Source organism: Lonchura striata, chromosome 15 (assembly GCF_050655825.1).
Source record: "Lonchura striata isolate lonStrDom1 chromosome 15, ASM5065582v1, whole genome shotgun sequence".
NCBI lineage: Eukaryota > Metazoa > Chordata > Aves > Passeriformes > Estrildidae > Lonchura > Lonchura striata.
Window position 1 is genome coordinate 16,344,936 of NC_140717.1, and position 27,609 is coordinate 16,372,544.

At 48.3% G+C, this 27,609-nt stretch overlaps 1 protein-coding gene across 13 annotated transcripts in view; it reads right to left on the reverse strand.

Annotated features, from left to right (window-relative positions):
- RIMBP2 (RIMS binding protein 2) overlaps positions 1 to 27,609 on the reverse strand; it is a 98,012-nt gene that overhangs the window by 41,596 nt on the left and 28,807 nt on the right. For 2 of the 13 annotated variants that reach the window (XM_085593395.1, XM_085593393.1), the window contains exons 2-4: positions 22,129 to 22,257; positions 3,327 to 3,486; positions 1,740 to 1,862 (exon numbers count right to left, since the gene is read on the reverse strand). Coding sequence is in view for 8 of the 13 variants with exons in the window: in XM_085593392.1 (XP_085449518.1) it covers positions 1,740 to 1,862; positions 3,397 to 3,486; positions 5,282 to 5,377 (309 nt within the window). In the remaining 5 variants the exon portion in view is untranslated. Of the gene's footprint in view, positions 1 to 1,739; positions 1,863 to 3,326; positions 3,487 to 5,281; positions 10,054 to 22,128; positions 22,258 to 27,609 lie in introns of those variants that run through there. The other 11 variants (XM_085593403.1, XM_085593390.1, XM_085593399.1 and 8 more) reach the window with 9 other exon arrangements.

Here is a 27,609-nt window from a genome sequence, read left to right on the forward strand (position 1 = left end):
CCGAATCTCTCAGCCTGGATATGTTTGCAAAAAAAAAATCAGAATTTGGCCTCTTGGCTTGGGATTTATTGACTTTTTGTTTGATTATAAACAGCAACAACATTTTCCACTTTGTAAGTTTTCACCCTCAGCTGTGGCTGGGTTTCCAGGAGTTTTGGGAGGGTTTGGTGTTTGCCTGTAGACGTTTCTGCATGGCATACTCTACAAAAGTTCATGGGGAATTTTATAATGAATGTTATAATGCCCAAGAAGAATGGTTCTGATTCTCATCTCACCTGGATGAACATCACCCATTTACCAACCAGTCTTCCTTGTGGTTTAAATTATCAGGAAAGAACCTCTCATTTCACTCTGTCAAGATTTAGTACCAGATCTGGAACAGCATGTTTTGACACTGCTGAGCTCTTGCTATTTTACACCAGCTACCACAGAGCATTTCAGCTTTGAACTTCCTAATGTGTGAATCTGCACTTCCCTCTTGCACCCTTCCCAGAGCTCCTCATAATGCTGTTCCACACCAGAAGAGAAAGCCACAACTACAAGAGCAGAGGAAAAACACAGCAGGGATTCCCACCTCGGGGCAGTGTCAGATCCTGCTCTGTGCTCCAGAGGGTGCAGAATTCACCCTGCATCAGAGGGCAAAGGCAGGAGCCTGCTGCGTGCAGAAGGAGCAGGGACACCCTGCATTAAACCGTGATTTAAATCAGATTTCCAGCTCTGGAGGGAGGGTTGTGGGCACAAACTGCTGCTGGAAGGGCACTTCAGCAGCAGTGGCTGCCTGCCCTGGGTGGGTTTGGCAGAGCAGCCCAGCCTGGCTGGGGCTGCAGGGGAGCCCATCTCTGCCAGGACAGAGCACAGCCCTGTGAGCAGGGCAGAGCTCCCAGCACAGCTGCAGGGGTGCAGGTTCACCCCCAGGGCTCTCCCCAAACCCTGCAGCTGTGCTGGCAGCTGGCTGAAGGAGCTGCCTGCACACAGAGGCAATCAGAGCCCTGCAGCATGGGCACTGCCAGCAGAATCAGCTCGTCAGCACTTCTCCATCTTCTGCTTTGCTGATACATCCCGAGTTCCTCAAAAGACAAACAGAACTGCTTTTCAGACAGGGAAACCAGGCTAAATATTTCTCAGAACTTTTCTGCAGTGGCTGGGAAGCTGCAGGCTGTTTTTCCAAACTCCTGACTTGCTGGGCATATGAGGACACGCATGAAATGCACCGTGAGCTGCATCTGCTGGGCATGGCCCAGTGCTGAGGAGAAGCTGGGGGGCCTCAAGGTGCTCTGCAGCTCACAAGGGCTCTGCTTAGGGGACAAAAGCTCTGAACGTGAAAGGCCAGGATCTCTGTATCCACCAGAGAATTTTGGGTTCAGCCCGGGAAAATTTTTGAAGCAGTTCTTAAGCAGAACAGTGAGAGGCACAGAACACAAAGGCCACAGTGATATTTTGCAGCCAGTGGGAGTGGCAGACACAGATCTCTGCAGTTAAATATCTGGGCAGTTTGTTCCTGCCCTCATCCTCTCTCATTTTCACTCAAATAACTGTGCAGTGCAAGGTGCCCACAAAGTTCCAGGAAAAGGTCTCTGAGTGCTCTGAGCTGGTTTGAGACCCCGGCCAGTGCCTGGTGCTCTCGTTCCACACCCTGGGCTGAGCTGAGCTGAGCTGAGGGGGGCACGGTGCCCGGGTCTGCAGGGCACCCCTGGCAGTGCAGGCAGGGCTGGAGCGATGGATTTGGGATTTATACACACCTTCAGGACCTGCTCTAGGTTCTCCAGCTTGGCTTGGAGCTGGTGTTTTCCCCTCACAGCCAAATCTCGTTCTTTGGTCACTCTGAGAAGGGCTTCTCGAAGATGGTCATAGTCTGATTTTACCTAGGAAAAACAAACAGGGTTACTGCCCAAACTGCAGGGATGCAGGCAGAGCACAGCTGCCACAAAGCTCTGCGTGGGAAAGTGAAGGAAGGAAAGGCTCAGAGGGGCAGGAATACAGCACAGCACCTCAGGAGGAATGCTGACTGAGGAAGCTGTGCCCGTCTCACACACAGAACGTTTTCTCTCAGCAGGGACTGCAGTCTGGCAGCCAAACTGCAGCTACGCACCAGGCATGTCAGTTTAAACAAATACACTCCATCATGCACAGAATGAATGACAATCAACATGTTTCTAAATTCTCTGCATCTCAGGGCCTCAGAGAAGGGTGTGCTATACAAAGAGGCACAGATCTAACATATATATATTTAATAAAACTCAAATTTTTGTTTCTTCTGGACTCTTTTAAGTGTAAACTCACCTCAGAATAAACTCAAATACACATGATCAGCCTGTGTTACCACTTGAAATCAGTGTACCTGCAATTCAAAAATCAGTATTCTTCTGCAATAAACCCCTTGCTCTCCCTTAAAACATTTCTATACAGAAGGTATTTAAAGGATCAGATACTCATAAGGTTTGTTTTATGATTTAATTCATTTGGTCCTATATTAGCCAGTTCAGTAGGATCAAGTCTTGTTATACAGGATTTTGTGAATCATCAGTGACAGTGACTGCTTCATAAACAGACACAGAAAACAAGAAAATCCATTGAATTACTTTAGCATGCCACGGAAAAGTTCTTTCTTTAATTGAGACCAGCTGAAAATTTGATTTCTTAGTGCTGATCACTCTCTGAGTTTGAGATCTGTATTGATGCATATCAGGATTATTACAGCTTGGCTCATACCAGAAACTGTATCCTTCACAGGAAGAAAAAACCAAGCAGGAATAAACACCCGGGTAAAAACCCCGGTATTATTTTCACATACACGGCCACTTTTCTGCAGAGCTTGCAGCAAGTAAGGAGGCAAAAACATTCCTGGTGAGCTGCAGGTTTCCCCGGAGCTGCACTTGCTGCGGGTCAGAGGAGTCACAAAGGACTGAGCCCTCGTGGCAGCAATGGTGCCCATTGCTGTGTGCCAGCTGGAGCATTGACCTGCCCAAGGGAGCCCTGTCTTCACGTGCCTCGTGAGGGAAGAGCAAGGCTGAGCGCAAACCACAGTAAAGAGAAGAGAAGCACTTTGGGAAAGGGACAAACTGGTACCCCACGCTGTGCCCGTGGCCAGCAGCTCCCAGTGGCCACGCTGTGCCCAGTCCACAGTGACCACGCTGTGCCCGTGGCCAGCAGCTCCCAGCTCCCAGTGGCCACGCCATGCCCATCAGAGCCCAGGGCTGGCTCCTGCTGCACGTCTGGGGTGCAGATGTGCTGAGGTGGGGCTCGCCAGCCTCTCCTCCCAGCACTCTGCCATGCAGATCTGCCAGGGAAATCCACACTGCAGCACACAGAGACCTTTTAGGGCATACCTGGGCACACCTGGGGACACCAAGCACACCTGGCACAGCTGGCACAGCTGGCACAGCTGCCGTGCGTTACCTGGCCGCGCTGCAATGCTCGGGGGCACACGCTGGCATGCTGCAGGCTCAGGCAGTTCTCCTCCTGCACTGCATCCTTCAGCTGCTCCTCCTGCAAGAGAAGCAGAGGTGGCACAGCCCCGGCCCAGCCCAGCCCAGGGCAGCTCTGCTGTGCCATTATTTGCCATGAACCAGGGGCAGAAGCACCAGATTCATTTGCAGCTCCAGGCAGCTCTGCCACAGCCCCCGGGTTCTCAGCAGATGATCTGATTAAAGACGTGCAAGCAAAGAGAGGTGAGCTGGCTCCACAGGCCTGGTGCCTGCACAAATAACAATAAAAATCTCCCTGTGAGGTAACCAAGAGCTCGGACGTGGCTGCCTCACCTCAGCCAGAGCTGGGAGGAGAGACTCAGCTGCCAGGAAATAAAGCAGTGCAGGTGTCCAGAAGGCAGTCTGAGGGCAAAAGCCAACAACAGGAATGTGTACTCATGTCCACACTTTTATATTCCCACACTTCACCTTATTTAATGTCTATTTCTTTCTAATATCAGTACCAGCCACATTCTAATCCAAGCACCAGAGCCTGGGTAGAGCATCTCTGTCCTGGAGGGACAGGTCAGAAATGCAGGCACTCAAAGGGGAGGAACCTGTGCTTCAAGATCAAGGGCTTGGCTGCAGCCTCGGGAATGTATTTTTGTGTGTTTAGACAGCAATATACGCTGGAAAAAAGAACAGTAAATAAAACTCAAATATACAGCCAAAGGTCAAAGTAGCAGGGCGGAAATGCTTTATCAGGCCACTCAAATCAAAATAGATGGAGCTCAGGAGAAGCCAGCAGCATCCTCTGACACTTGTGGCTATTTTGTTTTTGCACAAGCTCCCAAAGGAAGCTGTTGGAGGCTTTATCTTGAATTCAATTCCTTGTGCAGGTTGCCAGTTGTGAGGTGCCAGGCACTTCTGAGAGCAGAGGAGTCTCTGAGCTCACGCTGCATTCTCAAAGGTGCAAATTAAATCAGTAATTTCATGATAACAAGAGGCTGCTCAGAGCAGCTCCTGGGGATGCAATGAATACTTGTGTCCTCGTGAAGGTTAAAAGCCACTCGTGGGGTTTGAGTGCCCCGGGGTCTCTGCTCTGCCCCTCACAGGTTCTGCTCTCAGGGTCTGGGTGTGGAGTGACCCCAGGAGTGTAAAATCCTCATTTCCCAGCCCTGCAGCCAGAGAAGGAGTCTGAATGTGCAGGATCAGCTTCTCAAGGGTGTTTATTTTCCCTTCTCTAGAACATTCTCTCTCTGCCCTGCTGAGCTCTGGCCAGCAGCTCGGCCATGGCATTCTGTCTGCCCTCAGGGGGTGTTTGCATTTTATACCAAAAACTGCCTGTGCCATGTTTGCAATAACGTGCCATTATCTGTCATTCATGATGGGCAGTGTGTCTGTGCCTTAAACCAACAGAAAAGTGTCACCAGCACAGCAAGGCATGGAGGGCAAGGAGAAGGAGAAGAAGGACAGGACACACCCAAATCCCTCCATCTTGTCCCCCTGAATTACATTCTAAAACCCCCAAATTCTGCTTTTCCACCCTGTGTTAATTCAAATATCACACTACTCAAACCCTTGTGGTTTGTAATTCCTCACTCAGAGTTGGCAGCTTTTTCCATGGGCTAAAATGGAAGCCACAGGTGTTTGTGACTTGGTGCCAAGGTCTCTGAGCCCCTGCAGGGTCTGGGGCAGCCAGGGGGATGTGCTGGGTCCCACATCTGTCCCCTCCTGCCCCAGCACAGGGACAGCTCTGTGCAGCACTGCCTGCCACAAGCACCAGCTCCCACAACCAGAAAGCTGCACTTCAATAAATTACATTTCATGGAAAGCTATTACATACAGCGAAAAATAAACAAACAAAATAGTCTTACTTTTTTTAGGTGCTTTACTATTTCCATTTGAGCCTTCCTCTCAATTGCCACGGTGAAGCACATGTTAGCAAGTAGCACAGGAAAGTAGCTGGACATTTTCTGATGTTAACACTTAAAAACTAATGGATTCCTACAGAGACACTAGCAGACATGAGTGTTTTCCACTACCACTCTTAAGGTAGAGATACTCATTTTAAATAAAATCACTTCCCAATTGGATTTGCTTCGCTTTTAAAATAGGAACTTTTCCGTGCAAATTACACTCTGTTCTAACAAAGGAAAACAAATGCAGCTTTACCCCTCTAATCAGTAGGCTGAATTTAGCATAAGAAACACCACATAAAAATAGCACTTCTTAAAAAGCACTGCTAAAAAAGGGACCAGGAACTGCAGCAGTTTCTTGGCCTTGGAAACCACCAGTGTCCTGGCAGCACAGCTGGGAGCAGATCCTGGGGAGAAACACAAACAGCTCCTTCTTGGGGAGAAACACAAACAATTCCTTCTTCTTGGGGAGGAAACACAAACAGTTCCTTCTTCTTGGGGGGGAAACACAAACAATTCCTTCTTGGGGAGGAAACACAAGCAATTCCTTCCCAGGGAGGAAACACAAGTAATTCCTTCTTGGGGAGGAGAAACAATTCCTTCTCAGGGAGGAAACACATACTACACCAAGTATTTTGAAATCATTTGAATAGAGAGTGTGCATTAGTGCCTCCTGCACATGCAGGAATTTCCCCTCACACCTGGTGCTAACTCATTAGAAACTTCTCAGCCACATTCCCCACTTCAATCTCTCTAGGGCCAGAACAAAGGAAAATCAGGGGCTGGAAAACAGCAACAAAATCGTTCTGATCAACTGCAGGGCTGGTCAGGCTCAGGCTGCAGCAGGAGCATCCTTGGCCAGGTACCTGCAGGGCACTGGGGCTTCATCTGCTGGGCAGCAGGCAAGGCCAGGGGGTGGATGAGCAGCCCTGGGAGCTGGGAATGTCCCCAGAATTCTCCTGACTCTGGGTCCCTCTCTGCTCCCTTAGCCCATGCCATCCATGCCATGCCATCCATGCCATGCCATGCCATCCCATCCGTGCCATCCCATCCATGCCATCCGTGCCATGCCATGCCATGCCATCCCATCCGTGCCATGCCTCGCTCTGTTTGCTGATCCCCTCGGTGCTCTTTGCCAGCTTGGCTGTCACAAAGCCTCTCCCGAGCTTTTCCTCCTTGCCGTGCACGAGGAGCAGAGAGCAGTGAACAAGATCAGCGTTGCCAGGGAAACCTCGTGCCCCAGCAGGTGAAAAACTCATTCTCGTGGCACTAAGGAAGGATGAAAATGCCCTGAACCTCAGCAGAGCATCAACCGCAGCTCAAAAAGCTTCATGGCTCTTCCGAAGATTGGCAGATTTGTTTTAGCAAGAAATATAGAGATGTGAATGTTAAAAACCCTCGTGTGAACTCTGGTGACATCAGTAATTATTCAGCTGTCTCAGAGTAATTTCATTAGGCAGAAACCTGTATTAATATATTGCATAAGTTTGGAAATCTCTCTGAAAAGTAAAGCCTAATTTTTAGAAGTTATAAGTGACTTGAAAACAGAAGATAATTTTTCATTTCGAGACAGGAGAAAAATATGCTGAATAATTTTAAGGATTAGGTGCCAGAAGCATCATTCAAAAACAGCTCTTCATGCTCCAAAAATTCAGAACAGATAATATTACAGCCTTCCAGTAAGACTGCACAATCCATTTTTCATCTGCTAGGCTAAGGTGGTACACAGAAACACAGAAAAAATTCACGAGTAAAGCAAAGTGGTTTGGACCAGTGCTTTCCCTGCATGTTCTTCTAGGGAAGGATGTACAGAGCCTCGCATTTCCTGATGTGTTCCCAGCCAACAGCTCCGGGCAGTGACAGCAACCCCACTCAGGGAGAAGCCTGAAAACTGGGGGGCAGTGTAAAGGATTCCTACTGCTGCTGGAATACAGGACTCCACCCAGTCAAACGCTGAACATTTCTCCTGCTGAATTAAGGTTACAGAAAATCATCCCCAGTGCTAACAATATTTAGCTTTAGGCCTCGTCATTTTCAATTTTTCATTTAATAAAAAATCAATTGTTGAGGCAGCTGTAAATGCAAAGCTGTGGAAGCTCTCAGGAAAGGCTGTGAGCAGAGGAAAAAAAGGAAAAAGAAAGGAACACTGAAAAACACCAAGCATAAAGAATCTCTGATATTCTCCATTTCAAATTGCTGCTTATCAGAACTGAACAAAAAAGGCTGCACTTGATTAAAATAAGCCTCATGTTAAAATAAAACCTCATGTGTCCTCTTTGTACATAAACCTCCTGAGCCATGCACAGACAATATCAGCACCATTTCTGAACTCTCCCAACTCATCAGTTAAAACCAAACTCATGGTGGAAAATCTATTCTTGGAGAAAGACTGGATCTCTCACAAGGTAATTGTAATTCTCTATGCAAAACAAAACCTTGGAGAGGGTTTTTAAACTACAAAAAAACCAAAAAAAATCCAGCACTTCAGACACTTGAGTCCAGATACTGTCAACTACATTTGTGCCTATTATCAGCTTCATTAACACATATTTTCTATTCCTATTGAACTAATTTTCAATTGTTGCTTATGTTTTCTCATGATATATTTATTTGTTCCAAGGAATGCTGAGAGATCTTCGGTCCTCAAGCAAACTAATTAGTTTTAATTAACCAGAAGAAATTAGTTTAACGGATAACAAATTTCAGGGATGCTTCTGATTCACAGTGGGCTGAGAGAAAAGGTTCAGCAAAGGGGAGTATCAGCTTATCTCCCATTCCCAATAAAGATTTTGCAATTAGGCAACATCTCTAGGCACATGAAGAAATCACTGAATTATGTGTTCATATGATGGCTATCAGAGAACCTCGGGAAAAACAATCTGACACCAGGTCTGCATACAACTGGAAGGGCTGGGAGTGGAGGGATCCAAGGAAATTATTCCAACTCTTCTCCTCTGGAGATGGAGATAAAATCTGCCCAGCCCGACACTGAAATGAAACTGAGCATCCCCAAATCTCCCCGATGCAGCCATCAGCAAAAGGAGAGATGCAAGTGAAAATTAAAGATAGCCCCAGATGGCTGCACATTTATGAAGTTTTCCAGAACATAAATTTCATCTCACTGATTCTTTTCCCAGCTACCTGCTGAAGAATGGCTCCTGCCTGCAGAACAGAGTCCCTGGCACACTGAGGTGGCAGGGACCAGTGACAAATGTCTGTCCTGAAACAGGAAAACCAGCTGGCCAGAGCTCAGAGAGAGAATGTTCCAGACAAGGGAAAATAAACAGCCCTGGGAAGCTGATCCTGCACATTCAGACTCCTTCTGTGGCTGCAGGGCTGGGAAATGAGGATTTTACCTCCACACCCAGACCCCTAGACTGGGCTGACAGCTCTGCTGTGACAGAGCCCAGCTCTGCAAACCCAACAGCAAGCACCTCCTAAAGTATGTCACAGGAAAAACCCAAACCTCTGCCTGTGCAAGGGGGAGCTCAGGCAAAACCCAAAATCCTGCCTGTGCAAGGGGGAACTCAGGTAAAACCCAAAATCCTGCCTGTGCAAGAGAGAACTCAGGTAAAATTTATCTGCCTGTGCAAGGGGGGACCAGGTTTCCCTCTCCCTCCTGGGACTCTCTGAGCTCCCCGTGCAGGGCCCAGCACTGAATTTCTCCTTCCCCACAGCAGCACTGAGGGGGATTTGATTCTCCCCCAAATCTGTTTATCCCTCATGAGCCATCCTTTCCCTCCATTAGGGGCTTACTGTTGTTCTATTTTCTAAGCTCTCAGCAAATTAACAGTAAATTGAATTCCACAGAAAAGTTGTTACAGGCTTTCTCCCCCACGCCTGATTTAATCGCATTTTCTTCTCCTTCAATTTACACTACATTTAATTGTGGAAATTATTTCTAAGATTGATTTCTGATGATAATACTTATCACAGTTCAGAGGATTATTCTTTCTGTCTATTTTTAGCCAATTCTCAAAGAAAAGATTTAATCTGGAACAACTTGTGAAGGCCAAAAGTGATATTTAAACAAAAGATAATTTCTTTTCCCTTCTGCTTCCCCTCTGCTTCTGCACTACACCCAGCCTGTGGCAGGAGACACAAAGTCCTCACACATTTCCTCCTGTCACAAAAAATGCCAGCAAATGGAGGAGAATAGACAGAACTATAAATAAATCAGTATCATTCATTTGAATTAGATGTATGATAATTATTTTCTCTATGGACAAACCTACACGTAAATACATTCTTCCACAGTTTTCAAGTGCTCTGAAATGCTTTCAAGAAAGAAAATTATTATTTATTGGTGCTACGTCATGACTGTAGCCTTCTGCTTAAAAAAAATATTCTCCATATAAAATTATCGCTATTTAAAGCCCTATGCTTCAAATTGTTTGAAAAAATATTCTCCATATAAAATTATCGCTATTTAAAGCCCTATGCTTCAAATTGTTTGAAGTATGACGGGAGATTATCTGCTTAATCCATTTCTGTCACTGGGGCATTTCAGATTTCATGCAGCTATGCCAAGTTAGCTCTGCTTGGCAGACCTGTGGAGCTCCTCAGGAAGCACAAAAGGAGTCGGGAGAAAATTCCCAGCCTGGGGCGGTTCAGGAGAGGGGAAATGCAGGGAAATGGAGCAGCAGGGAGAAACGCTGAGTTACAGCTCTGGTGCCCTGGAGGCTGGAGATCCCAGTGCCCTGGAGATCCCAGTGCCCTGCCAGGCTGGAGATCCCAGTGCCCTGGAGGCTGGAGATCCCAGTGCCCTGCCAGGCTGGAGATCCCAGTGCCCTGGAGGCTGGAGATCCCAGTGCCCTGGAGATCCCAGTGCCCTGACAGGCTGGAGATCCCAGTGCCCTGGAGGCTGGAGATCCCAGTGCCCTGGAGGCTGGAGATCCCAGTGCCCTGCCAGGCTGGAGATCCCAGTGCCCTGGAGGCTGGAGATCCCAGTGCCCTGCCAGGCTGGAGATCCCAGTGCCCTGGAGGCTGGAGATCCCAGTGCCCTGAAGGCTGGAGATCCCAGTGCCCTGCCAGGCTGGAGATCCCAGTGCCCTGGAGATCCCAGTGCCCTGGAGATCCCAGTGCCCTGCCAGGCTGGAGATCCCAGTGCCCTGCCAGGCTGGAGATCCCAGTGCCCTGGAGATCCCAGTGCCCTGGAGGCTGGAGATCCCAGTGCCCTGGAGATCCCAGTGCCCTGCCAGGCTGGAGATCCCAGTGCCCTGGAGATCCCAGTGCCCTGGAGATCCCAGTGCCCTGGAGATCCCAGTGCCCTGCCAGGCTGGAGATCCCAGTGCCCTGGAGATCCCAGTGCCCTGGAGGCTGGAGATCCCCGTTCCTCCCGTTGCTCCCTGTGGGAAGGCACAGCCAGGGATGCTGGGCACTGCTGGGGCTTCTCCCGCTGGGATTCTGCCCCAGCCCTGCCCAGCCGGGTCCTGCTCTGCCGGGAGCCCCAGGCACTGCACCCAGCACTGGGGATGCTGGAGCTGCCCCAAGGGAGCTCCTGCAGTCCCTGGAGCTTCTGCCTGGCCCAGAGGTGCAGAACCTGAGCCTCTTTTTCTGCTTTCAGCACAACTCAGCGGGACCCGCTCTCGGTGCTGCCCTAAAGGGCTTCAAGCTCGTAATCCCACTCGGGGATGCAGAGCAGCATCCCTGAGTGCAGGGCAGGGATGGACACCCAGCTCTGCCATGGAAATCCCTGTCCTGCTCCCCAGCAGCCTGGGAACAAATCCCAGCTCTGAGCATCTCCTCTCCGCCAGATTGTCAAATGGCATCGTTTCTTCTTATGTGCAAAATGTATTGGAAGTTGCTCCAATGCCAAAACTTGTCTGATCCTGCTACAATATAGAAGAGAATAATTTCTAAATTTAGGAAGTAATTGCTTTGCTGTCCAGTGAAACGTACACTAAAAAATAATTTCCTCTAGGCAAGTCCTCATTTTGAACACCAATTCTGCCTTCAGTGACACAAGCACTAAACCTCTGGGAAAATGAAGCTGTGCAATCCCATTGTTGCTGTTTTCTGTTTCCTCGCCATTTCACAACACGATCCAAATAACAACAGCAGTGCTCAGATGTCATCCAATACATGCTTACAAAGTGCTTGGCAAATAAAACCACCCCATTCTCTTGGGTAATATTTCTCCTTGTGGCGGATTCTGGCTGCCCCAGTTGTGGTTTTATTAGAATCCTGAGCAGAGAGCTGACATTTCCCACTCCTTTGTGCACAGGAAAGGAAGAAAGGCTCTGGTTTCAGACAGAGTCACTGCCACTGCTGCCCTGGAGCAGCTCCTCGCCAGCCTGGAGCTCGGGAGCACCAAGACTTTGATTCCAGGAATTTCAGAGCCCTGAATTCCCAGCTTCTGAAACCTGACCAAGGCTGGAGTGAGGAGCCAAGCAAACAAGGTGGCAACAGAAGTTTGCTGCCCAAGATGTGCTTAAACCCCCTGCCAAATCCAAATCCCCAGCTGGGACCAGCCCTGCTTTGAGCAAGCCCCAGCCCTGCCCTGCAGGCACTCACCTCTCCCAGGTCTGAGCCCCACACAGCTCTGACACTCTGAATTTCTTCTGAATTACAAATTCAGTGCCAGACACTTCCAATCTCAGTTGTGATTCCACAGCTCTTCAAACCTGGCACCAATCCTGACAGGGAGAAAAGGGCAGACCAAAAATCCCAGAGCCCAGGCTCGCCATGACTTTTTGTCGGTGCACAAGGGGAAAGCAGGGTGAAGTTGCAAACCAGGAATGGGAATCAGAGACAAAATAAAGAGAGACCAGGGCTGTGCCCCAGCTCCCAGAGCGCCTCGTCACCTCGAATCCTGCCTGGCTGTGGGAAGGGCAGATTCTCAGCCACATTCTGGATCAGTTCCTGTCTTTCCAGCAGCACAAGGTGCAGCACAGAGCTCCAGGAGGTTTTAATGCTCAACTTGAAGCTCACCATGGCTCTCAGTCATCCCGGGCAGCCTGGGGTCTGATAACCCATTCCTGGGGCACTAGAACTCTGCTTTTCTGCTTTCTGCTGCAGAACTGTGGCACTGCAGGGGAGTTCACAGGTGCCACCACGCAGGAGCTCAGTGCTGAGGGAAAGAGGGAATCACCCATCCTTGTTCTTGGCATTTCTAACATGGAGCTTCATCTGCATCCTCAGCAATGAGAACCTCAACAATCTTCAAAACCTCCTGTGCTCTGAACTTCTGGAGGATGCTGGTGGGTTTTTGAAGACTGAGCAAAAGAGAGGTTGCATTTAAAATATGGCCCAAACTCCCAAGTTCAGTATGCTACAAAATCCCTCACATTTCCAACAGCCTGAGCAAAGAAGCCAGTGCTGGTTCACTGGTGTAACACAGCACTGACCATTTCCAAAGCTGTGAAGAAAGGGACATTAGTGTGGCCTAAATGTCACTGGTTTTAATCAGCAGCTCTCCAGGGAGCAGACAGTGTAGGAGCAGTGGGGGGTTTTCTGTGCTCTGGAAGGGTTTGTTCCCAGCTGGGTTACCCCAGACAGTGACAGGCAGCCCCAGGGCACACAGTAGCTTCTCCTGCACCTGGCTGGGCTGGAGAACAGCCTGCCAAAATCACCTGGCTTGTTCAGCAGGAGCTTTTGTGTTCTCCTCTCTGTGGTTTGCAGTCTGGCAGGAAGGGTGATTTTTCCTCACAGGTCTCTGTGTGTGTTCTAACAGCTCAACCCGGGCTCTGATTTTTCAGCCTGCTTAGGAGCCAGAGGAGGCTTTTAGGGTGGGAGACATTAATGTCACTTGAATCAAACCTACCCGAGACTCTTATTGCCATATTCTGAGGAAAGGACTCAAAACAGGAACTGTGGGGGAAGAAAATGGGAAAGGAGAACATTAAAGCTGCTGTTCTCTGGCAGAAACAACCGTCCTGCTTTTATTGCTCGTGTTTGCAGCTGGGAAGGGCCTGAGCAGCGTCTGCTCCCAGCCCCCCTCAGAGCTGGCAATTCCTGCCTGTGCCAGCCAGCAGGGCTGGGCACTGCCCAGGCCAGGCTGCAGCAGAGCCTGCAACGGAACACGCATCAAAACCTGCAGCAGAACCTGCAGCAGAGCCTGCAGCAGAGCCTGCAATGGAACTCGCATCAAAACATGCAGCAGAACATGCAGCAGAGCCTGCAGCAGAGCCTGCAACGAAACACGCATCAAAACATGCAGCAGAGCCTGCAGCAGAGCCTGCAACGGAACACGCATCAAAACATGCAGCAGAACATGCAGCAGAGCCTGCACCTGCTGCTAGGGGACACCCAGCCCTGCACAGTGCAGCAGAGCCTGCATTTGCTTCTGGGGGACACCCAGCCTTGCACAACTGCACCAGAACCATTACCAGAACATGCAGCAGAGCCTGCACCAGAGCCTGCAGCAGGACATGCAGCAGAACACACACCTGGCAACCTGGCCTTGGAAAATGCTCATGGAAGCATTATTCCAGGGCTTCTGGAGCTTTCTATTGCACCAGCACTTTGGAGCTGTGGAGCTTTTTCCTCTTCCATAAATTTACTTTTTGTACCACATATTCATGAACAGAGGGTTCCCAAAAATCATGTTTCCTTTTTGCAATGCACAAGAAAAATTAAGCCCCTTAAATACATTTTCAGACAACTCAGAATATTCTTTCAATTACTATTCAAGCTAAAACAGTTATTTTCAATTTGCCCAAAATAAGAAATTTGAAAAACTTCTGATTTTCTTCAAAGCCATCCTCATACTTCAGTATTGACCACTGTGCATCTCTTACTTTAAATAAATTAGACGTGTCTGAATCTGAATCTGCAAATCAAATCTGGTACTGGACTCAAACATCAGCAAATTTCACTCAATACATTGCCAATTTCAGTGACTAAAAACTCTTTTGGATTTTTTTCCTTTTTTGCTCTAACTCCTCCTTCTGACAAGAATTCACAGAAGAATGTGACATTTCCAAATCTGTGCTTTCTGTGAGAGGAACGTCAGCCCAGAAGCACCTCCTGGGCTGAAGCACGAATCCTTTGCTGGGCACCATCCAAGACGGGATTAAAGTCCTGAGTGGCTTCAAGTGGTTGTGCCTGGCCTGAGGGAAAAGGGCTTCACTGCCCAAAATTTCAGGTAGAATTTCTAATTTAGCACATGCAGCAGGAACCCCACAAAGCTCAGCTATTTAAATGTGCTTTAGCAGAGGTTTCACGGTGCCTCCCTGACTGTTCTGTCCAGGTTACTGAATATGGTGCTACCTCCCCCAAAGGCAGAGATTTCCCACTCACACTCGGGGGCTTGTCTTGGTTTTAAATTAATTATATTAGCACAGGTAATGTGCTAAAAATGCTGCTACATGGGAGGAGTGCAGCCTTCTTCGCCTTCTAGATAAGGACACAGTCCTATTTCAGGGAAATTATTTCCAGCATCTGAACAGTTGAGATCTTGCACAGGGTATGGCCCAGCTCATCTGTCAATCTGAATTGCCTCATGTGTGAGAAATGCTCTCACAGGGCCAGAATCAGAGAAATAGAACTGAAATTAAAATCCAAAATTGAAGTCAAAAAGCCCAAAAAGGCTCCTGCTGATAGAGCAGCAAAGGGGAAAAGTCACAGCAATGTTCTGCACTGCTGATGCTCTGCAGAAGCAGATCCCCCTCGGTTACTGCGAGGGGGGGGCACAGCAGCTGCAGCTCCTGGCTGCGAGGGCAGGCAGGACCCCCCTGCTCCCCTTGTCTCTCTGCTCTGGGGCTGGCACTGCTGCCACTGCAGCAGAAAACAGAATTGCCCTGGCACGGGGCTGGCAGAGTGCTCAGAGCACTCCCACCCCTCCCGTGTGAGGTGAACTCAGCTCTGAGGGCTGGAAATTCAAACCCTGCAAGGAGAAGGGGAAGCAGCTGCCTGGCGTGGGCAGTTTTGTCCCCTGTGCCCCCATCCAGCTGTTTGGAGCTACAGAAAATCCAGGAGACAGCTGTCAGTCAGTCAGTCAGCCTGTAACAATTACATGGCTTTAACACTCTTTTTAATTGCTTTTAATTATTAATATTTACGTTGCCCTCGAAATGACAGAGCGTCCCAGCTGGAGTCACGGATACATTTTTAATAATGTTGGAAAGCAAAGCAAAAATCTCAGTGTGGTACCCAGTATTACCTGTGAGTGTGCTTGGAGCCAGGCTCCCTGGGGCACACTCAGAGCAGTTGGCAGAGCTGGAAACATCCCTGAGTGCTGAAGGAACTGTTTTGCACAGGAAATAACACAGAGATGCTTGCTTCTGTCTTTAACAAAATTAGCAGCATTTAGCCTTAAAAAGGAGCCAGGCTCACAACTGACAAATGCTCTGGTCTTCAAGAAAATGGAAAAAAATATGGAAGAAAGATGGGAAAACTGAATTTGGTTCAGAACTGTGGCTGGAGAATAATCAAACCAGGTTTGAGTTCCCTTCTGACTCTTTGGAAGCAAAACTCAACCAACACTTCCTGCTCCAAATGCAAGCAAGGAAAACCTCAGGTGCCAGAAAATGCACAGCTCCATCTCCACAGGACACGACCAGTCTGCCAAAATTAACTGCTAAGCTGTAAAGTTGGGCTGTAAGAGATTAATTATATGAATGAAAAGTGCCCAGAATACATCTTCTTATTATTGTTACTTTTAGTATACTTAGGGCTTTTAAATTTTTTTTTCTACATTGACTTCAGATCAAACTATTTCCAAATTTTCAAACTACACAACATGTTTATGGAGAAAAATAGGAACAGATTCTCTTATGAATACATTTTGGTCAGTCTTTATCTTTTACTTACTCCCAACTTCCCAACCTTGGTTTACATTTCAGCATCTGACAGGAGCAGGGCTTATTCCAACTAAACCAAATTACAGGTATTAATTAATGGCTCATGCTTGTTTGCCAGCTCCTGCAAGCAGAAGGGTGGATAAAAATGTATTTACAGCAGAATTTAATTACCCATTTTCAAGCCACTGGCCTCCTGGCAAAAGCCTCCTGATGTAGTGCAGAATAGGACTTGGATTAAGAATTAATTTACTGTCAGGAGTGATCTGCAATTTAACAGCTTAATCGAGTTTGCTGTGAAATTGGTCAGGAGCTCTGGAGCCTGAGCTGCCCCAGAGCTGCTGCAGCCAGGCAGGGTCGGGATCCACAGCTCAGGCAGAAACCCAGAGCCTGGGGCAGGAGCTGCTGAGGATTCACAGCTCAGGCAGAAACCCAGAGCTCCTCCTGTGACCAGGAGATCAGGAGCTGCTCAGAAACCCAGAGCCTGGGGCAGGAGCTGCTCAGGATCCATAATTCAGGCAGAAACCCAGAGCCTGGGGCAGGAGCTCTCTCCCATGGAGTCACTCCGTGCTGGCTCCCTTCAGCACCAGACCGTGCTGGGCTCAGTTCTCCACTCTGTGCACTCAGAACAGAATTCCCCTTCCATTTCCCTGGAGGGCTGCCCAGGGTGAGCTGTGGGGAGCAGCAGCAGCAAAGCCACCCCCAGCTCAAGTGGGAAGCCAGGCTGCAGCCCTCGAAATGCCAAGGCACAGAAAAAGCCTGCTTGTCCCAATTTCTTCATGTTATTTTGGTACACTTCAGGAAAAAACCCAACAACACGTAACTCATTAATTATAACCTTTCAAAAGTGTTTTCCTTCCCCCCAAACTGCTAAAATTTAGCAGAGCTGCAGCCAAAGTTCTAATAGAACTATTTTTAGCTTTTGTCATGCACAGAACATCATGAAGTAGGTCTCATCCTTCTATTAATGCAAATGTGTTTGAGCAGTGGGTTTAAAATATGCTAATCACCGTTTCTTTGGGCTCTGGAGTCTGTGCTGATGTGAGCTCACCCCAGACAGGCCAGAGGAGGAACACCAATGGACAGTCCAACAAGAATGCACGCTCCAAACAGTGACAGCCACGTGCAGATTTGGTTGCCAGGTTTATGTATTTCACTATTTCCACACCCAACAACTTTTCATACATGCTGGTCTTCCTTTCTGCTGCCTGAGCCGAATTACCGGAGTGTTTTAAAAATGGAACTGCTTTTGATGGTCACATGCACTGGCTTTCTTTGGAAAGTGGTTCAGTGCTGATGAGAGGGACCAGATTGGAGTTCCCTGATAATCCACAAGGAAAACAAGGCACTGGCAGGGCAGTAGCTCAGCCAGCTTCCCTGCAGTGCATCTCCCCTTAAATGCCCAGAGGAAAACCAAAACCAGCAACACTGACACCTCACATCTGAGCCGCAGGCTGCCCCTGCCTGCTCCCGCCCTTGGCCTTGTTTCCCATTTTCAGTGCCAGGGGAGCAGAGAGGGAAGGGCCTCGGTGGGCTGGGCTGTGCCCAGGGCAGCCCAGCCAGCAGCACAGCCCTGGCACCTCAGGGGTTACCTGGGGAGCAGCAGTGGAGGTGCTGCCTCTCTGCCCCAGGGAGAGATGCTCTCTGCAGTGATAAGGACAAAGTGCCAGAGCTACACAGCTCTCCCTTCTACCAGTACTGAAAATCAGGGCTTTTAACTGGCAGAAAATCCTACTGTGAGCTTTGCTCATGCACCCAGAGTGCAGCAGGCAGCGTCACCTCTGAGAGACGAGGCCTGGGAGCTCCTAAGCACTGCTTACACTCACCTGCAAAGCCAAACTGCAGTCTAAGGAATGAAGAACATTTCTTAATGACACACAAATAAGTCAGCAATTAGAGGAGAATTTGCTAGCATAGACAAATAAACACGTAAGAGCACAGGATTCCAAAGTGACCAAAGTAACTCAGCCAGAATACTGCAAAGAGAGGCACAAGGCTCAGTCCTGTGGCACAAAAGCACAGCAGCAGCAAAGACTGGGAGGGTTTTGCTGTGCTGGGAGCCCAGCAGCCCCCTCAGACACCTCCCTGCCACAGCCAGGGGAGCCCTGCCTGCCCTCGGGTCACAGCTGGAGAATGGCTCGTCCCATCCCAGCAGATATCCACCTGCACACCTCTTTTCTTACCTTGCAACATTTCATCATTACCCTGCAAAAGATCAAATCCCATTAAAATGCATCTTCCAGTTACTTGTGCAAATGTTGGGCAGCTCTAGAATTGCACTTTATCTTCTATTAACTGAAATGTCACTGCAAAATATTTGAAGAGTATGCACTCCTCTCCAGGACAAGGTGTGCCCCTTTGATTCTGGGATTTTACCTGTTAGAAATTATCTGCAAATCTTCACGGCAGCTCCACAGAAGATGCCACGTGCTGCTGGGGGAGGAACCAGAGAGTTCCAAAGGTGCTCACAAGTGGCCTCAGTGAAGAATCAGCTGGCTCATAATACAAAGCCCAGCTTTACAAAAATCAGTGTTTATTTTCTGAAAGCCTCAGCACAGCCAGAGGCAGCTCTGGACCTGAGCAGGAGCCAGTGAAGAACAGAGGTGTTACAACTGTTCCCACTGCAGAAAGCTTTGATATTCCCCAGCATTTTCCTCACCTGGGTTTGGTGTAATCACTGCTTGAAAGTAAAATCTAAGTCCTCATGCGTCCTGTAAAAAGGAGTCAAGCAGTCCCCTAAATAATTTGTAAATTAAGTCTCAAGCCAGAGTAGAAACCTGCCACATAATCCACCTCTGAATTCACTGGGCTTAAAGGTTTTTGTATGGGGTTTAAGATTTACATTTTTCAGTATCACCTGAATACTTTGCCTCCAACCACTGTGCTGGACAAGAAGCCTTGAAAGATTCTGCAGTCTGATTCATTGGGAAAAAAGTTAATTAAATCCCATTCTCTCCTCAGACATACTATTCTGTCTTAAAAGATGATTAAAGAAGAGACAAATGTAATTAGGGCAGGAAAACATAGGAGTGTCTTTATTGCAAGGGCAGTTTCGAGCCAACAGCCCCTTTAGCCAGTGGCAGTGGGAATATTGTGCTCTGGGGAGGGGGAGGAAATGTCAGCCTGCTTTCATGGCTGCTAATTTAATCCAGTCTTACCCTGGACATGTCTCATTGTTTGGGCCTTTAAATACCCTTTCCTGCTTCTACTCATTCAGGAATGTAATGAGCTCCTTGAAATATGATTAGAAAAAAATGCTTTTTAAAACCCCATTAAGATCTATTTTTGATGGAAGTTTCCTCCATAGCCTACAGCTAAGAAAAGCTTTTATTATGCTGGCAGTGTATCAATAAACTCCAAACAGAATTCTGCATTTGCACAGGTAAAAGCTGATCTAGAAAACACCATCAGAAATGGAAAGCTGTACAAGCCATTGCAGTGATGTGGAGAGAAAACCGGTGATGGAATCGTAAAGCTCACTAGGACCCAGTGTTTAAAAATGCTGAAAGGAGGTGCCCAATTAGCAAAATTCAGATACATTATCAGCAGCATCAGCATTTCCATGCCCCAGATGCTGGCTTGGCCAGGACATCAGCGGTGCCACTGCCCAAACTCTCCCCGGGTAGGGGCACACAGGGCAGCAGCCGGGGGCAGTTCCTGCCCGGAGCAGCTCCGTGGGACAGCCCCAGCCTTTCCAGCCAGGGAATTCCTGCTTTTCCATCAGGCTGTGTCCCACTGGCCTTGCTGCCACCTCTGGGAGCTGGAAACCACCTCCCAGCAGGGAGCAGCGACAAATCCTGCTGCCCACAGCAGTGGGATCCCTGCTCTGACCTGGGCACGACCTGGGCACGCAGAGGAGCCAGAGCAGCACCAGGGCAGCCCCGAGGCTCCTGCTCTGCACAGGGGCCAGAGCAGCCCAGGGGGTGCCAGGAAAAATGGGAATCCGGGAAAAATGGGAATTCAGGAAAAATGGGAATCCAGACAAACCCGGGAATCTGGGAAAGCTGGAAATTCAGGAAAAATGGGAATCCAGGAAAAATGGGAATCCGGGAAAAATGGGAATCCAGGAAAGCTGGGAATTCAGGAAAAATGGGAATCCAGACAAACCTGGGAACCTGGGAAAGCTGGGAATCCAGGAAACCTGGGATTTCAGACAAACCTTGGGATTTCAGACAAACCTGGGATTTCAGGAAACCCTGGGATTTCAGGAAAGCCTGCTTCCCCAGGAGCTGAGGCAGCTGCAGGTGCCCAGGGAGGGCTGGGGCTCAGCAGGGCTGGGGCTGCACTTCTGGGCACACAGAGCAGCAGGAGCCCTGCCCTGCAGGGAGCAGATCTGGCACTGCATAGGTAAAATTTGCTTTACTGCAGGGAAGCACAGCAGGGCCAGGGAATCTGCTCTGGAAGGAGCAGACCAGCTGCACGCACAGGGAAATTTGGTTTGCTGACACACAGCCCTTCCTCTGACAGCCAAACCCTGCTGGGACACGCAGTGCCAGGGGAAAAGCTGCACCTCCCTTTGGGGCCTGCAGTGGGAATGGCTAAAAGTTGTTATTGATGCAGCTGCAGCAGCTCATGAAAAATTAAAGTGCAAAGAACAGTAGGTTCAAATTTAGCCCCAATGTAATGTAATTACAGTATGAAAGAAACATTATTTAATATTTTGTTGGGATATTCTAGTTCTGGTGTCAGAGTTCCTGGCTCTCTCACCATCCAGGCTCCAAAACGTGTTTTAACAGAGGCTGGTTTGGGTGCCCAGGGTTTATTTGCCCTTTGCCCATCTGGATTCCATGTGTTCCCCAAATCCTGCACGGGAGCAGAGGGAACAGGCTCTGGATGCACTCAAAGGCTGCCTGCTGCAAACAATCTTTTCTCTCTTTGCTCTCAAGACCCAACCCCAAGCCAGGGCTTTCTGCTCCTGGGGGCACAACCTCTGTGTTGAGGGGATAACCAGGCATGGCCCCAGTGCTGCCCCGGCGGGTTTTTGACAAGGGCTGGGGCTGGCTCTGCAAGCAGCCCCTCCTTCCCAAGGGCCTCCTGCCCAGGGAAATCTGACACAACAGGAGAGGATTGACTCCACTTTTTCACCAGAAATGCCTTTCACCAGACCTTAGCATTCCGTTCACATCACTGCTGTGTAATTATTCCTTTCAGAAGCAGAGATGCAAAGAAGGCATTAACAGCCGTTCAAAATATCACATTTATGCACTTTTCTCTTGTCATATTAAATATAATTACTTCTGATGCAATCAAACTCATATCCTTCAAATGGATAAATCCAGCACCAAATTTAGAACCTCAAGCTTCAAACACCAGGCTCTTAAAGCAGAGCTTTAAGCCTTCACTTTCATTTCAGAGAAGTACAAAGAAGAACAGTGAGAACATAAGGTTTAAAAGTGGTATTTTAAAATGAAATTTCTTTAAATTGTTCTGTTAGTTACTGGTGGCAACGTGCTTTGAAGATCAAAGGTGATATATGAACCACATCCCATAGCTCAGGAGATGGGAACCAGCTAACTGACCAGGCCTTCTAGAAGTTTCTTCTCTGAATTCAAAAAGTGCCTGAAAACCAGAGCATGTGCAAGCCACAGAAATCACCCAGCAAACACCTGCTGCTCTTCAGAGAGGAGTGCCAGGGGATGCCCCAGACCAGACTGGGATGTGCTGCCAGAGCCACAGGCTGTGCCCAGGAGCCTGCACGTGCTGCCCATGCATGCAGAGCCCAGCACTGGGATTATCTGTGCCACGGTCTTGGCAGCACTGGGATTATTTGTGCCACGTTCTTGGCCTTCACACCCTCATTTCAGCCTTGGGCTGCATCACAAGCACACAGGAGTGTTTGTGTCAGTCCTGCCATGGCTGGGCAGGAGCTCAGGAAATCAGTGAGCATTGGAGGAGGGTGCACAAAAACCCTCCCAAAACCTGCCCCGCAGAAACCCCAACCCTGAACCTGTGCACATGCAGACAAACCCCAAACCAGCCCAGAGCAGCAGCCTGCACTGCAAAACAAAACTTCTCCCCAAATGCAGCAGCTGGCACAGAGCTGGAAACAAAGGCAGGACTCACCAAGAGCTGCCAGGGACGACGCTTTGATCTAAGGTGGTGACATGGGACTTGGAACCTGTGTCTCTCCTACAAACCAGGTCTGCTCAGGTATTTCCTGTGAAGCTGCAGGCACGAGGGATCATTTCCAGCCTGTGCAGGAGGAAGGGAAGGAGTCAGTGGCCAGTTTGTCCCAGCTGCATTCTCACTTGCTCTCCCCACTGCACATGGGCTTCACCTCATGTGCCCCCAAAAGCTGCAGGAAAGTGATGGTTAATTATCCAGTACATACAATAAAAGCCAATCTAAATTAATAAACTCAGCCTTGCTGGTTAAACATTTTTGTCATGGGCAGGCAGCAAGACTGAAGTCTGACAAAAAACTCCAAAATAAGCCTTAAAATGGTGTCATCACTGGTATGCTGCAAGAAAATAATTTCACAGGGCAAATGAAAAAATTCAGTCTCAGTCTCTCCTCTAAGAAATGTAGGGACACAGAATGAAGCAGAAAATTCTGTCCAATATTTATCATTGCAGTCTGCAGGTTTGCCAGAATCTCTCTTTGCATTAACAACAAGTTTCCAGCAAAGGTTAACACAAGGCACCATTAGAAATCCTGGAGGGTTTTTGCTGTCTCACCCACTCAACTCACAGTACTCCTTAGCTTAATGGGATCATTACATTTGGTATTTCAAACCTATTTGGATGGAATCAGTGAAGACAACGTTCTCAAATTCCTTTTCAAAAGGTTTGGGAACAGCCCCCTCAAATGCTCTACATTTTCCTTTGCAGTCCTTGCAAGCCAACATTCCAACACCACCTGCAGCATCTCCAGCTGCTTCCTCAGGAAACACAAACACCAGGGGAAAGTTTCCTCAAAGCAGAGGGACCTTTGCAGTTGGTTTCTGTGAGGACTTTCGCTGTGTCCTCACTTCTCCACTGAGTCTCCACACCTCTGAACCATATGCTCTATCCTCACATCCCTCTTTTTGCAAGATTCAGGTCAGAAGAACCAAGTGCAAGTTGTTAGAGCCACTGGAAGAGCAGTTTTAGAAATAAATCGTGTGGCAGCTAGGGCTCTGGAGCAGTTAGGCACCTTTCCATAATGCTTGATTTGGGCTGCAGTTCACTAACTAGAAAATAAACTGAGTGGAAAGATCTGCTGATTAAGCTCAGTAAATAAAATTCTGGTGAGCCCCCACCTTTGCAGAGCTGCACTGAGAGGTGGGAGGGAATTCAGACACAGCAATAACTCCCTTCCACCAGCACTCAACACCTGGAACCTGTCCTCTCTGCAAAAACCATCAGGGAACCTGTCCTGTCTGCAAAATCCATCATGTCCTCTCTGCAAAATCTATCAGGGATCCTGTCCTGTCTGCAAAATCCATCAGGGAACCTGTCCTCTCTGCAAAATCTATCAGGGATCTGTCCTGTCTGCAAAATCCATCAGGAATCCTGTCCTTTCTGCAAAATCCATCAGGGATCCTGTTTTCTCTGCAGAAACCATCAGGGCAGCAGCTCCCACCTCTCCTCATCTCCACACAAACATCCCATGCCTCCGCTGAGCCCAGGGAATGCCCATGGCTGTGCCAAGGTGTCCAAGTGCCCTCCTCAGCATTCCCCTGCTCAGGGCTGCCCAGCCAGGGGCACAGCAGGGCACAGCCATCCCCAGCAGTGCCACAGACCTTCCTCCCCATCCCAATAATCCCAATCACCTCTGAGCTCAGATCCATCACCATGGCTGTTACACAAGGGCAGCACAGCCCTCTGGAGCCTGGATTTGTGCTAAATCCCACGATGGAACAGGGGAGGGGATGAGAAGCATGAATCAGTTCTTCCAAAGACTTATTTCTTCCCTGGAATGGAACTCTAAGAATGCCTTTGGATGCTGTCCCTGCACACCCAGAGCGGCAGGGCACATGAACTGCAGGCTGTGTGCATAGAGGCTGCAGTCTGACAGACTGCACAGAGCTACTGACAGACACTTCCACCCATGCCCCACATTTCCATCCAGCCTCAGAGGCCTTTACTTACACAGTGCTTGGTGTCCCATCAGCACAAGTCCAGACTGGGCTGGTGGGACAGGGCAGATCGCTCAGGAGGGGCTGAATCCTCCCTCAGCTGCTGGGCTGGCTGAAAACTCACGCCTTCCATAATTCATGACTTCCCTGGGCAGAAGCAGGGCTGCTGTGCCAGCTGCCCAGGATGGTAATTCAACCCTCCTGGACCTGGCTGGTGGCTCACGGGGCGCAGGCTGGCTGCTGAAGAGCCCTGTGACACAGCCCTTGCTGGGGAAAAGAGCTGTTTTGGGAAGTCTATCAGTGACTCCTGTTACCCTGCTTGGTTGCTTGGTTGCAGATGAGGCATCACTCCTGACAGACACAAATGCAGTGAGCACACCACACCACGGAGGTGCCTGTGCAGGGATTGTGTCAGTGGCACTGCGATGCTGCATGGGCAGGGGCCTCCAAAATGCAAGTTCACAGCTGCAGCGTGCTGCTCCAGCACGGGATCTGCAGTCACAGTGGGGCTTGGCAAAGAGTTATCACCACTCCTGAGGAATTGCAGCCTTCCCTTAGGGCTCTCTGAGAATAAAAGATCAAGAGCTCCCTGCAGAAATGGGGAATGTTTCCCAAAGGTGCAGCTCTGGTGCCTGCAGGGTCCCTAAATGCAGGTAAAATCCTGTCAGAGCCATAACTCGATGGTTCTAACCCTGTCACTGGGAGAGGCTCGGGTGACAGGAGCAGCAGGAGGAGCTGACCCTTCCCAGAGGCTGCAGCACAGCCAGGCCAGCAGAGGCTGCTGAGAACGAAAAGCCTTTCTAGGAAAAGCCCTGCTGCAGCTGGAGAGGCAGGAGCTGCTCCGGGGCTCTGGGGCAGAGCTGAGCTGGAGCAGCCAGACCCTGGCAGGACAACTCAGGCTTGTTTTTAACATTTAACATCCCTTTGAGAGCTGCTGCCACTGCCTCCTCTTGGATGATCTCCCACTGTACATCAGAAATAACTCACAATTGTCCCTGGGGCTGCCTTGCACATGAGGAATGCCTGGTGACCACAGAGCCAGCAGCCAGGCTGCACAGGACGGTGACATCCAGCAGGAAGGCAAAATGCCAACTGCAGGTTATCACTCTGCTGAAGCAGTGCTCAAACTTTGAGCTTCTAATGGAAGATACTTCAATAAATCCTGCCCAAAACACATTTCAATCTTTCCTCTGAAACTGAAAGGATTTTCCCGACCCGCCTCTGCTTTTGAGTCTCTTTCCTGTTGCATCTATCAGAGTATAAATATTCACTATTAGTGAATATATAACAACGTATCAGTGAACTAGTGAATATATAATAAAATAATATTCAGCATTAGTGAATAATCAGCAATATTACAATGTGCAGTACTTGTGCAGTTCTGCACTGTGTGTGTGCAGACACTTATTCAATACAGTTACTAACCAAGCTGACATATTTTATTTACTGTCCAGAATTAATTTATTATAATTTATTACTGTCCTATTAAGTGTAAGCAGGCCACAGTAAGATGAGCCTTGGATTAGGAGCACTTTTGATTTTTTAGGTTAAAGATCCTCCAGACTCATCACCTGCACTGTGGTGATGCAGGACAAGGTGGCAGAGATGCAGACAAGGGGAGTGACACCATGCAGCACCCAGAGCACAGAAAATGCTGCAGATCCCAGACCTGCACAGGCTCCCAGGGAGGATGTGCCCACAGCAGCTCTCCTGGAGCCTCCATGAAAAGATAAAAAAGATACAAGGAGGAGCCCTGCCCTGGAATCTCTCCATGCTGGGCTGGACCATGCAGGCTGTGGGTTTGATGTCTCAGTTAAGTCAAATCTTATCCCCAGCCCTGGTACAGCTGAGAACGTGGAATTACTTTGATATTTGTCTTCCAATTTGAGAGCTTGGTGTGTTAAACAATCACCAGTTTCGTCCCATTACATCACATTTCAAAGTCACAAACCAAATTAATTAGCGAGATCGTGCCACCTCATCCTTAATCTCATTAGAAAAGACTAATGGCTACAGAATCAATTCTTTCATACAGATTACTGCCTCAGCACCATCAGCCTTTACATCACACAGCTCATTCTGAATTTTCAATTCCGTTGTCATTTCCTCCACTAGTTTAATTACAACCCTTAATTAGGTCCCTTCTTTAATCAACTTTATAGCTATGGCCATTCATGTATGGCTGCCTATAGAACAGGAAACAAAGAGCAGGAAGGAAACTACGGGGCCAACACCAGAGCTTTCCCAGGCTTTGGCTGCCCCAGCTCCAGGAGCTGCAAGCATTCCTTCCTTTGAAAAATCCACAATAAACTCATAACAAACACAAAGAAACCCACATGTTTTAGCTAAGAATTACAAAATCATGGTACAATTTTCATTTTGCAGTTCCTGAAAGCCCAGTGGATCTGTGATTACACTGACACACTTCCTTGTTTCGTCTTCTGTCAGTTTGGTTTCTGGGGGTCTGCAGGTGCTGTTATTTTCCAGAATAGATCATTTCATTTCCAAAGCAGTAATTGGGATTTTCCAGCTTTGCTCTCCACTGTTATCATAAAAAGTTTGCATTTCTTTCCAATGCAGTGTGGGATAACAAGTTTCTCCATTGGTCTAGACACATTTCTACTTTTGGTTTTTTGCTGATTTTTTTTCCACAATGGTAAAACAGTTTCTTATCATTTCCTGATAAAGAACCCAAGTGGTTTTTTTCTTTAATTCTATCTTTCATATTCTCATGCATAACTGATAAAACTATCCAGTGATGTTTTCCTTTAAGATCTACCAGAACAAATGTACCAAAAGGAAATTAGCAACAAAAATGAGAAAAGCCAACACCCTCTCTGTATGCAAATTTCTTCTCTTAAATACAAAAAATAAGACCATGGGAATCCTATTTCACTGAGCAAATTAACAAAAGGTCAGAAAGCTCGATCTTTGTCACGGTGCACTCTGTCTGAAAGCTGAGCTGCCATTTAAATATTGATGAGGGAGAGCTGTAATTGCAGGTTGGGATCTGCCAGAGCTCTATGTGCGCAGAAGGGGAGACTGAAAATATTCATGACATGGGACACATTCCACCAAGGGAAAGTTCAGGTGAAGGAAAGGAGCACTAACCTGGAATTGCAGTAATTTATGAATCCAGACACATAGGGAAGTTTACTAAAGCCTTTGACTTTTGAGGTTATGGGACACAGACACAGGAGAGAAATTCAGACCTGGGCAGCCACTGGCAACTGATGAAAAAAGTGGTTCCAGATGATGGCAGGACCACAGGCAGTACACAGAACCATGTTTCATTGTTAGGAATATTTTTAATGAAATAAACAAAGGAGGAGAAGCAGCTGCACAGAATCCAAGCGGGGAGAGAAACAAAGATGCTCAGCCCCTGCTGATCCCTGAACTGGCCTTGCCACCAGCAGCAGAGCCCCCTCCCAGCAGGTTAAGGGTTCCTGCTACATAACCTTCCTGCCTGATTTTAGTGCCTTTAA